The sequence below is a fragment of the Pteropus alecto genome, unplaced genomic scaffold, assembly GCF_000325575.1.
Source record: "Pteropus alecto unplaced genomic scaffold, ASM32557v1 scaffold45, whole genome shotgun sequence".
Lineage (NCBI taxonomy): Eukaryota > Metazoa > Chordata > Mammalia > Chiroptera > Pteropodidae > Pteropus > Pteropus alecto.
In genome coordinates this window covers 2915994-2926457 of record NW_006442491.1, presented here as the reverse complement: position 1 = coordinate 2926457, position 10464 = coordinate 2915994, and the positions used below count along the sequence as shown (strand labels likewise).

Below are 10464 nucleotides of genomic sequence, written 5' to 3'. Positions count from 1 at the left end.
TTGGGGGGCAAAAGTTAACCAAGAAAGAAACAAGTGAGCAGGAAATTGGGTTTCAGCCAGTCACTCACATCTGTGCAACAAAACCCCAATCATCTTCAATATACCTAAGCCTCATTTACTATCATTATAATATGATACATATGCCCAGAAGTTCATTAATATCATTATAACAGACTGAATTCTGGGAACGAACATGCGCAGAAAGCAAAATGACGAATCACTGAGTCCTGTCAATCTTACTTGTCAATCAAGGAAGCCCACTCCTCTAAGAAAAGTAACCACTCATAGCTAAAAAAAAAGGGATAAAAACCCTGAAATCTTCGTTACCAGGCCTTTTGAGCCACAATTCTCTTGCTCAGGCTTGCTTCCACGTCTGGAAGTGTACTTTCCTTTCTAATAAAACTTTTCTTTTCTACTGTATTTCAGTGTCTTTCTTAATTCTTTGTTCGAGACATCAAGAACCTGGACAATGCGCCAGGAGAAGACTCCACTCTCTGGTAACAGTTGAAATCATATTTAATATATATGATATAATAAAATACATATTTAAGCCTTAAAGGAAACTTTTAGGTACCCTTGTGATGCTCAGCAACCTCTTTAGTTTTAATTCAGTTCTCTTCTGCTAAATTAAAAAAAATTAAAGTAATAACTTTTAATTTAATATTAACATGTCTAATCCGAGCCTCTTTTTAGTGAAAGTCTTTTTCTCACTCCCTTTAAATAAACTACATAAAAAGATGTCTGAAGTTCTTCAGGGATTAACATGATTTATTCCTGGATGGAATCTTGAGTGATTTGTTGCTTTCTTCTTTGTATATCTCTACAAGTCTTCCATTTGCTAAATAATGGGCATAAATCCCTTTTATTAAACAACACAGACTTTTTTTTTTTTAAGTGAAGAGTCCTAAGGGGTATTTTAAAAAACAAAATAAAACAAGTGCTGACATGTAGGCTTTTCTGGGTGGAGTAAGATAATAAGAGAAAGGGAGGTGGCTTCAAAGGACCTGACTCTCTGAAACAAGCTGCTCATCTGGGATGTGAACAATGTGCCACGCACACCGACTGTGCTAACGGTTTTTGCCTCTCCCACACTCTACATTTCAAAGTTTTGAATCTTCAAAATGCAAAATACTTTATTTACTTTCTTTAACACACATTCAAATGGCAAGCCTTATTTCAGGTGCTTTACAAATATTAGCTATTTATACTTCATAACACAATGAGGTAAATACTATTATTACATACCTTTTACAGAAACTGAGGCACAGTGAAATAACTCAGTTGATAACATAATATCTATTTGTAAACTACTAAGGATGGCATGATTTTCTGTACAACCCATATGTCTCCTTTATTTACTGAGCACCTGCCAGGCATCCTGCGAGATGTTAATTCATTGGAAACTGATAACAGTTTAAAAACAAGTAGACAGAGAGAAAGGAGATCTAGCTTATGTTTCCAGGATGTTCTCTGTAATTTCCTCCACATCCCCGTGACCTGGCACACATTGCATTGCCATGTAGCTACAACAAGAGTTTTGATCTGTGACTGGAAATGATGATTCTGAATCATAACTTCTAGCAGTGTTTGCAAACTGGTAGCCCACAGGAACCAGTGCCTGCAGGGATTGAGTGTTGTCTTTGTGTTAAATCCACAGTGGTTTTTAAAAATCAAGATTGCTTTTATTATACTGTTACTTAAATAAGTACAAACATAAAGTAGTCATAAAAAAATAATGATAAACACTATAAAAACTTCACAACCAACAAAATTCAAATCAAAATTCGTTCATCAGAAAAAGTTATGAGACATTTGACAATGACTTATAAAAGATGACTGGGTGTCTGTCTGGTCAATTACATCTTTCCAGGTTAACTCTGCCTTTTATTGTTTTTGACCTATTTTACAAATCTGTAAGCTAGTAATGAAAATGATTCTTGTCTATAGAAATATAAATGCATCAGGTATGTCTAGGAGATGCAGTAGATTACCACTCTGTGGATATTGACAAGTTTTATACATATTTCTAAATACATATCAGCAAAATCCTGATTGCCTTGTGCATTTTAAATTCTCCTTTGAACAGGCTGTAACATCTTACTGGTCCTTTCATTGGTTAAATTAAAGAGTTAAAATCTTTGACAAATGTTCATTTTTTTATTTGCATGAAAATAGTAATTTTACCTTTTCTAAAAATTATCCTTGTTTAACTTCATTTAATGTGGCACATTAGGCTTTGCTGTTCGAAAATTGCCCCTAAAATTTCTCCCTGTTTAAACACCTAGCAGGCAGAAGCTGAGTTCATGATGTCACATTTCTGCCCTGCTGGTGCATTTGTACCTGTGGGCATGAGTTTGCAAGTCCCAGGGACTCTTACATGTGTGTTTACACTCACATGCCTATATTGTTGAAGATCTGGAAACGATGTTTGGATCTGATTTTGGATCTTGGAAGAGCCTTCTCATGGGCCTACCTACTCCCTCCTCCAAACCACCTCAGTAGTAGCTTGGGAAGGTAGGGGGAGAAAGAATCTCTAAGAGCAGGTAGGACATGCTCATTTCTCAGACTACACCTGGACTGTTTTATAAGTGGTGGCAGCCACCACCCATGGGGCTATCGAGTACAAAAAAATGTGGCTAGTGCCACTGACAAATGAAATTTTCAACTTTATTTAACTTTCATTTAAATTTAAATTTGAAAACTGATGTTCCATTCAGTCATTTGAAAACAGCATGATTGGAACTTTTTGGTTGTGTGAATCTACTTTTTAACCATATACTTTACGTATACATTTTATGAAATTTAAATACAGAACAAGTATTTCTCATGACAATTTAGTTCTTGGAGATAAATATGTGGCAAATATAAAATATACGCGATATAAAGGACTTTACCAAAAAAAAAAAAAAAAAGTAAAACTTTCCATTGATATTATTTTCTATTGATTATATGTGAAGTGATAACGTTTTGAAGAGGAATTTCCCACTTAATTGGCCAGCATTTCTAATCAGTTCCTTTTTTTCTGCTTCTGTAAACATACTTGCTACATAGAACAAAGATCTCCGGGTCAACTGAGAACTCATCCTCCCCTTAAGATATATTGCTTTTAGTGTTTAGACAGATGTATCCCCTCTCTTTAAGATGTATTGATTTGGTGCTAGTTAGAAAAGATATATTGCTTTAGTGCTTGTTAGAAAATCCATGCTCTGTAACTGCCCGTAGCCCATAGTAATTTCAGGAGTCTGTTAATCAGCCCATTTCAGGGGTCTATTAATCAGCCCATGCCAACTGTAACTACGCAGGTATAAAAGTGAAATTGCCCCTTAGCTCCGGGCCCAGATTTTCAGAGCACTAGCTCTTCTGGGACCGCCGGCGTAATAAAACCGAGTTCTCTTTCTCTCTTGGTTACTTCTTGGCTTTTCGCTGGTCTGATTTTTGGAGTTTTGGGCATTTTTCCATAACAATTTAAAATATACTGGGTAAAATAAAATACATTATTAAAATAAATTTCACCTTTCTTATTTTGTTTTTAAACGTGATATTAGGAAATTTGAGATCCCATACAGAGTTCTCATAATGGGACAGGCCGCTCTGGACCATGAATCCTTCCATTTCTTATCACTTCCTTCCTCATTTACTAAGGGACACCCAAGTGGTCCTGAATCTCGCTTTTCTGCTTTGGCTTCCTAAACCCGGCAGCTTTGTCTCTTTGCTAGATCACAATGCCCACTTTCTGTCGCTCCCATAGACGGGTTTGGAGGTTCTGAGGGCTAAGAGCCCGTGACCTGGCAATTTCTGACTCCGGCCGCCAGAGGGAGCTGCGTCTCTGCGTGGTTGTTAGAGACTGGTGGCCCGGAAGCAGTTCTCCGCCCCACATCTGTGGCCGCTCGTTGGCGGACTTCCGGCGGAGCGGGCGGGAGGTTGTGGCGAGAGAGTTTCAGTGGAGAGGGCTTGGGTGGCGGCGGCGTAATGACCACGCTCCGGGCCTTCACATGCGATGACCTGTTCCGCTTCAATAATATGTGAGTGAAGTGCGCCCTGGGCGAACACTTGGACAACGCCCCCTCACCCTGGGGGTCTGGGGAGCCAGCCCCGCCTAGCCGCCACTGGAGCCTCCCTGCGGGCCGCAGGGTCCGAAGCCGGTGCCCGGGGCGGAAGCACAGTCTTCCGTGCGCTGACCTTGGCCGAGACTCTCAAACTTCACCCCGCAACCCTGCGTGCTCATCAGCGCAGGCCGCCTTCCTCGGTGGTTGTCAGGAAGTGCGGGGTTTTTAGGAGGTGGGGGACCGGCCCGCGCCCACAGCCCGGCGCCAGCCTCTGCTGCCTTCGGGCCAGTGACTCGGCTTTCTCTTCCGTGCGGTGGACATCCGCAGAGGTCGTTGCGAGATCAGTAGCTAATAGCTAAGTGTTTGAGAGAATATGTACGTTGTGCAGCGTACCTGGTGGTAAGGGTTAACTTGTATCTCAGTGAGATAACATTGTGATCATGGCACTCCCCGCTGAAGTTCCTCTCTCAGGCGGGTTTACTTTTGCACCTCTCTTTGCTGGAGCTGCGCTCCAACCTGGACATCTTTTTTTCTGCTGTGCGGAGTCAGGGCAGGGGCCACATGCTGGTAAAGGTTGCACTGTCTTTAAATCCGAATTAAGTCAGGACCTGTGACTTGTAGGTACCATTTTTTCCTTAAAAAAAAGTTATGAAAATATCTGAATATTTAAAAAGTTGACAGAATTTTACCGTGAACACTTATATAGACACATCAACTGGATTCTACAGTTAACATTTGCTACATTAGCTTTATCACACATCTGTCTATTGGTTCCATCACATATCTGTCGATCTGTTCGTCTTTCTACCGATCCCACATTCTTCCATCCATCCACCCACCCGCCAATCCCACATGGACTTTTAAAGACAAAGGGGCAATATGTGAAAACAGGACCAAGTGGTTCAGATCCAAGTGTCTGGAAGATGTAAAAAACTTGAGATTAGACGGCTGGAAACATCTCCAAGACCGGATGAGCCTTGAATTGTTGATAGTGATAAGGAAGTTTTGAAGAAGGAAATGGATGTTAAGGTGAAAGCTTGAGGTATAGCTAGATAACTGGGAGATGAGTGTGACTATAGTAGTGGGTTTCTGTAACTGAGTAGCCAGAGAGAATAAAGTGAGGACTTTGCTCCATTATTGAGAGGTTTAGACTCGATCCTGTGAGAAGAATTTTCTTTTGTGCGCCTCCCAGTTGAAGCAGCATAACTAAGGCAATTTGTATTGAGCTCTTGCTGTGCCCAGCACTGGCACTGTAATAACCCGTTTAGTCCTCACAATTCTGTGAGGTGGGTACTCTCATTATCCCCATTTTATGTATGAGTAAACTAAGGTACTGAGAGCTCAAATGACTTGCCCCAGGTGTTAGAGCTTTGCAGTGGGAGTGGGTCAAACAAGGAGATTGGCAGGAGAGCAGTGGTTCTTAGAGTGGTTCCTGACCACTGAGGAACATTTTGAAAATGCAAATTCCGGCTGTTTGAGAACCACTGCTCTGGAGCTTGAGCTCTCCAACACAGAGCTATGTGGCATGAGAGGTAATTAGAAAAGGTGTACCAGGCAGGTAAGCCATTTAAGAAGTCTTGGCAATACCCCAGAGATGACGACTTGACGAAGGCTTGGGTTTTGAAAGTGTAGGCCTAGGAGGCAACAGTGTGCCTTGAAGTTTCAGCAGTAGGAAAATGCTATGCCCCTTGGAGAATCACTTTTAACTGAAAATCTGGGAAGGGACAGCACTGTTTTATGTGAAAATGAATAGAGCAGAAGGAAAGTAAGCATGAGCATTTACAATAGAACGTTAGATTTCAAAGAATCATCCAGCTAAGGCCTCTTCAGAGTATGCCAGTAGAGAAACTCCTCTTCCTCCTCATTTTCTTCTATTTCTCACTTTAATTAGGGCTTTTCATTAGAGAACTCTGGGAATCATGGTATTAGGATGTTGTAGCAGGAATTGAAAGAAGCCATTGATGTAGAAGCATTAAAATTAACAAATATTTTATTCTTGGAAAGTTATTTGTGTGCTTGTTTATGTAGCAGTGTTGGAACACAGCAGTGAACAGAAAAAAAATTATCTTTATGGAATTTACATTTTAGAGGGAAAGGCAAAATAAAATACATGTAGAACTTAGTGTTCAGTACAAAGGACAGATGAGAACAGGGAAGGGAAATAGGAAGTGAGTGAGGATTCAGCTCTAGGTAGAGTGTTTAGGGAAGATGTCACTGAAGAAATACCTAGGGGAGGTGAGGAGATGAGTCATGTGGATATTGGGGTTAGGAACTTCCAGGCAGAGGGAATAGTAAGTGCACAGATACCTCTCAGACAGGAGGATAGGCCAGTGTGGATGGTGCAGAGTGACTGTGGTTGTGAGAGGATGAGGTCAGAGTCAAAGGGCTAGATCTTGGAGATGCTAGCATAGGACTTGGGATTCTCTGCCAAGTGCACTGAGATACCCAGGTGGAGAAGTCAGGTGGGCATCTGGGCATGGGAATCTCAAGTTTAGGTTTGGGCTAAAGATAGAAATTTTGAGGTCAACACTATGTAGTTGGTATTAAAACCAAGAAACTAGATGACCTAAGTCAGTGGTCCCCAACCTTTTTGGCACCAGGGACTGGTGCTCCTGTGAGAATCTAATGCCTGATGAGCTGAGGTGGAGCTGAGGTGGACAGGATGCTAGCACTGGGGAGCAACTGCAAATACAGATGAAGCTTCGCTCACTGGCCCGCCTCTCACCTCCTGCTGTGAGGCTCTGTTCCTAACAGGACATGGATAGTTACTGGTCCACGCCTGGGGGTTGGGGACCCCTGACCTAAGTGATGGAGTGAGTGTAGATAGAAAGAGGCTCTGCGATGGTGCTCTAGGGCATCAAGTGTCAGACAGAGTGAAGACCTACTGGCCCAGTGAGGTGAAAGGAAAACCTGATGGTGAGATCTTGGAAGCAAGCAAGGAGAGTATTTCAGGTGGAAGGAGTGGGGAACTATGTCAGGAGCCGCTGATGGCTAATTATAAAGCATGTTTGTACATTTCTTCCAGAAGGGAGAGGAGAATTGTTGGAGCAGGTTCCTGGGTATTGAGAGGTGGTGAAATAGTTTGTCTCTGGCAATATAATTACATATGAAGAATGCAAGCACGGATGTCCTTAAAGCACAACCATCTTAGTCCCTACAGTTTGGCTGCTTGCACTTGGCTTTACACTGCTCATTTAGGTAAAGCAGCCACAACTGAACATCACTCTCTTTGTTTTTCAATTCTCTGTTAATGGTTTTGGCAACTTCATAAAGAAAAATACAAGAAAAAATGACTTGGAAAATTATTGTTCTAGTAAATTAATTTGATCATTAAGTCTATTGGCTAGCAAAGATCAGATGACCCCCTAAGGATTGATGATAAATGTCTGTCTTTTAATTGCTTGTTTTGAATGAAAAAGTTAATTGTTACCTTTCAGAGAAAGTGCTGAGCAGTGTCTGCCTATAACACCAGTTGGTATTATTTCTCCCTTTCCCTTAAGCAGTATTCATATTTAAGCAGTATTCATATTTATAACAAGAGTCTTTCTGTATAGCAGGAAAATCAAAGTGGGCAGTGTTTTTATTCACCCAGAGGGACTGATCATGCCTTATCTCTACAACCTGAAAGCTCTCTTTTCTACTTTTAGGCTTTGATGTTAATTTTAACTTGATTTCATCTTTAATTTAAAAAGTTAAATTTTGGAGGTATAACATTGGTTAATAACATTATACCTTTCAGGTTACAGCATTCAACACTTGTGTACTCTGTTGAATACTCCTTACTCAAAGTCTAGTTTCCTTCTATTACCATCTATTTGACCCCCTCTACATACTTTCCCCTCCCCTACCCCATTTTGCCTTTGGTAGCCACCATTCTGTTGTCTGTATCTATGACCATCTGACTTATTTCACTTAGTATAATACTCTCAAGATCCATCCATGTTGTCACAAATGGCAATGTTTCATCCTTTTTTTGGCTGAGTAGTATTCCATTTTACATATACACCACATCATCTTTACCTAATCATCCATCGGTGGATGTTTAAGTTGTTTCCATGTCTTGGTTATTGTAAATAATGCTGCAACAAAAATGGGGGTACATGTATTTTTACAAGTGTTTTTATAATTTTTGGGTAAATACCCAGAAGAAGAATTGCTGAGTCATATGGTAGTTCTGCTCTTAATATTTTGAGGAATTTTTGTTTTCTCTAGTAGCTGCATGGATTTACATTCCCACCAATAGTGTATGAGAGTTTCCTTTTTTCCCACATCCTCTCTAACACTTACTGTTTCTTGTCCTTTTGATAATAGCTATTCTGACAAGTACAAGGTGATACCTCAGCGTGGTTTTGATTTGTATTTCCCTAATAACTAGTGATGTTGAACATTTTTTCATATGTCTGTTGGCAATTTGTATGTCTTCCTTGGAAAAAAGTCTATTCAGGTCCTCTGTTCATTCTTTAATTGGACTGTTTTTGTTGTTGTTGTTGCTGTTGAGTGGGTTTTTTTTTTTTTTCATATTATCCCCTTATTAGGAGTGTCGTTTGCAAATATCTTCACCCTTTAGGTTGGTTACGTTTTTGTTTTGTTGATAGTTTCTTTTGACTTGCAGAAGCAGTTTGATGTAGTCCTACTCATTTATTTTTGCTTTTATTTCCTTTGCCTTTGGGGTCAAGTTCACAAAAACATGCCTGAGACTGAGGTCTGTAAGCTTAGTGCCTATGTTTTCTTCTATGTATTTTATTATTTCACGTCTTGCAGTCAAGTTTTTATTCCATTTTGAATTAATTTTTGTGTTTGGAGTAAGATAGCAGTCTAGTTTTATTCTTTTACATATGGCTGTCCAATTTCTCCAACACCATTTATTGAAGAAACTTTCCTTTTTCCATTGCATAGTTCTGGCTCCACTGTCAAAAATTAATTGCCAGTATGTAAGTAGGTTTATTTCTGGGCTCTCAGTTCTGTTCCATTGGTCTGTGTGTCTGTTTTTCTGCCAATACATACTGTTTTGATTACTATGGTTTTGTAGTATAGTTTGAAGTCAGGGAGTGTGATACCTCCAGCTTTGGCAATTTGGGGTCTTTTGTGGTTGCATACAATTTTTAAAAAAGTTATTCATGCAGAATGGGTGAAGGGGGTTAAAAGGTACAGAGCTTTCAGTTACAAATAAGTCATGGCATGTAATGAACAGCATAGTGAATACAGTTATTTAAAACTTACTAAGAGCATAGACCTTAAAATTCTCACCACAATAAAAAAATTTTGCAACTATCATTTCACAGTATATACAAATAATGAATAATTATGTTGTATACCTGAAATTGTTATATCAGTTGTCTCAAAATTTTTTCCATCTTTATTGAAATATAATAGATAATTATGCTCGTATTTACACTGTACAGTTCGTTTTTTTCCCAATATAGTTGGCATATAATTATACCAGTTTCAGTTGAACAGCTGAGTGATCAGAGATCCACATACTCACAAAGCGATCACCCCACTAAATCTAGTACCCCTCTTCCCGCTTACATATTTATTACATTATTAACCATCTTCCCAATGCTACACTCTATATCTCCATGTCTATTCCGCAACTATCCATTTGTACCTCTTAATCCCTTTGCTTTTTTTCCCATCCCCCCAAATCCCCTCCCATCTAGTAGCCCTCAAAATAGTTTCTGTATCTATGAGTTTATTACTGCTTTTGTTATTGTTGGTTTGTTCTTTAGATTCCACATTTACGTGAAAACATGCGATATTGTCTTTCTCTCTGCAGCCCATTTCATTCAGCACAATACCCTCTAGGTCCATCAAATCAGTATCTTTTTCCACCCCATTCCTTTTAGTCTGTATATGTCTTTAATTTGAAGTGAGTCTCTTGTAGGCGTCATATGTAAGGGTATTGTTTTCTTATGCATTCAGCCACTCTATCTTTTGGTTGGAGCACTTAATTCTTTTCCATTTCAGGTACTTGTTGATAGGAATATAGTTATTACCATTCTTTATTCCTGTTTTTGATATATGTTTTTTCTTCTTAAAGAAGTCCCTCCAACATTTCCTGTAATACTGGCTTGGTGTTGATAAATTGCTTTAGCTTATTTTTGTCTGGGAAGCTCTTTATCTGTCCTTTGACTCTAATGATAGCTTTGCTGGATAAAGTATTCCTGGTTGTAGATCCTGGGTTTTCATCACATTGAATATTTTTGCCAAGCCCTTCTGTCTTGCAAAGTTTCTTTTGAGAAATCAGCTGCCAGTCGTATGGGTGCTCCCTTGTAGGTAACTAACTGCTTTTCTTGTGCTGCTTTTAAGATTCTCTCTTTGTATTTAAACTTTGGCATTTTAATGATAATGTGTCTTGGTGTGGGTGTTCATCTCTTTGGGAACTCTCTGAGCTTCCTGGAGTTGTCTGTCTGTTTTT

At 39.6% G+C, this 10464-nt stretch overlaps 1 protein-coding gene across 3 annotated transcripts in view; it reads left to right on the top strand.

Annotated features, from left to right (window-relative positions):
• Positions 1-3881: 3881 nt before the first annotated feature.
• The window catches only part of NAA20 (N(alpha)-acetyltransferase 20, NatB catalytic subunit), an 18761-nt gene continuing 12178 nt past the window's right edge, over positions 3882-10464 (top strand). For all 3 annotated transcript variants that reach the window (XM_006921551.3, XM_025040041.1, XM_015597025.2), the window contains exon 1: positions 3882-4022. In XM_006921551.3, coding sequence (XP_006921613.1) covers positions 3970-4022 — 53 coding nt within the window. In that variant the 5' untranslated portion in view covers positions 3882-3969. The remainder of the gene's footprint in view (positions 4023-10464) is intronic.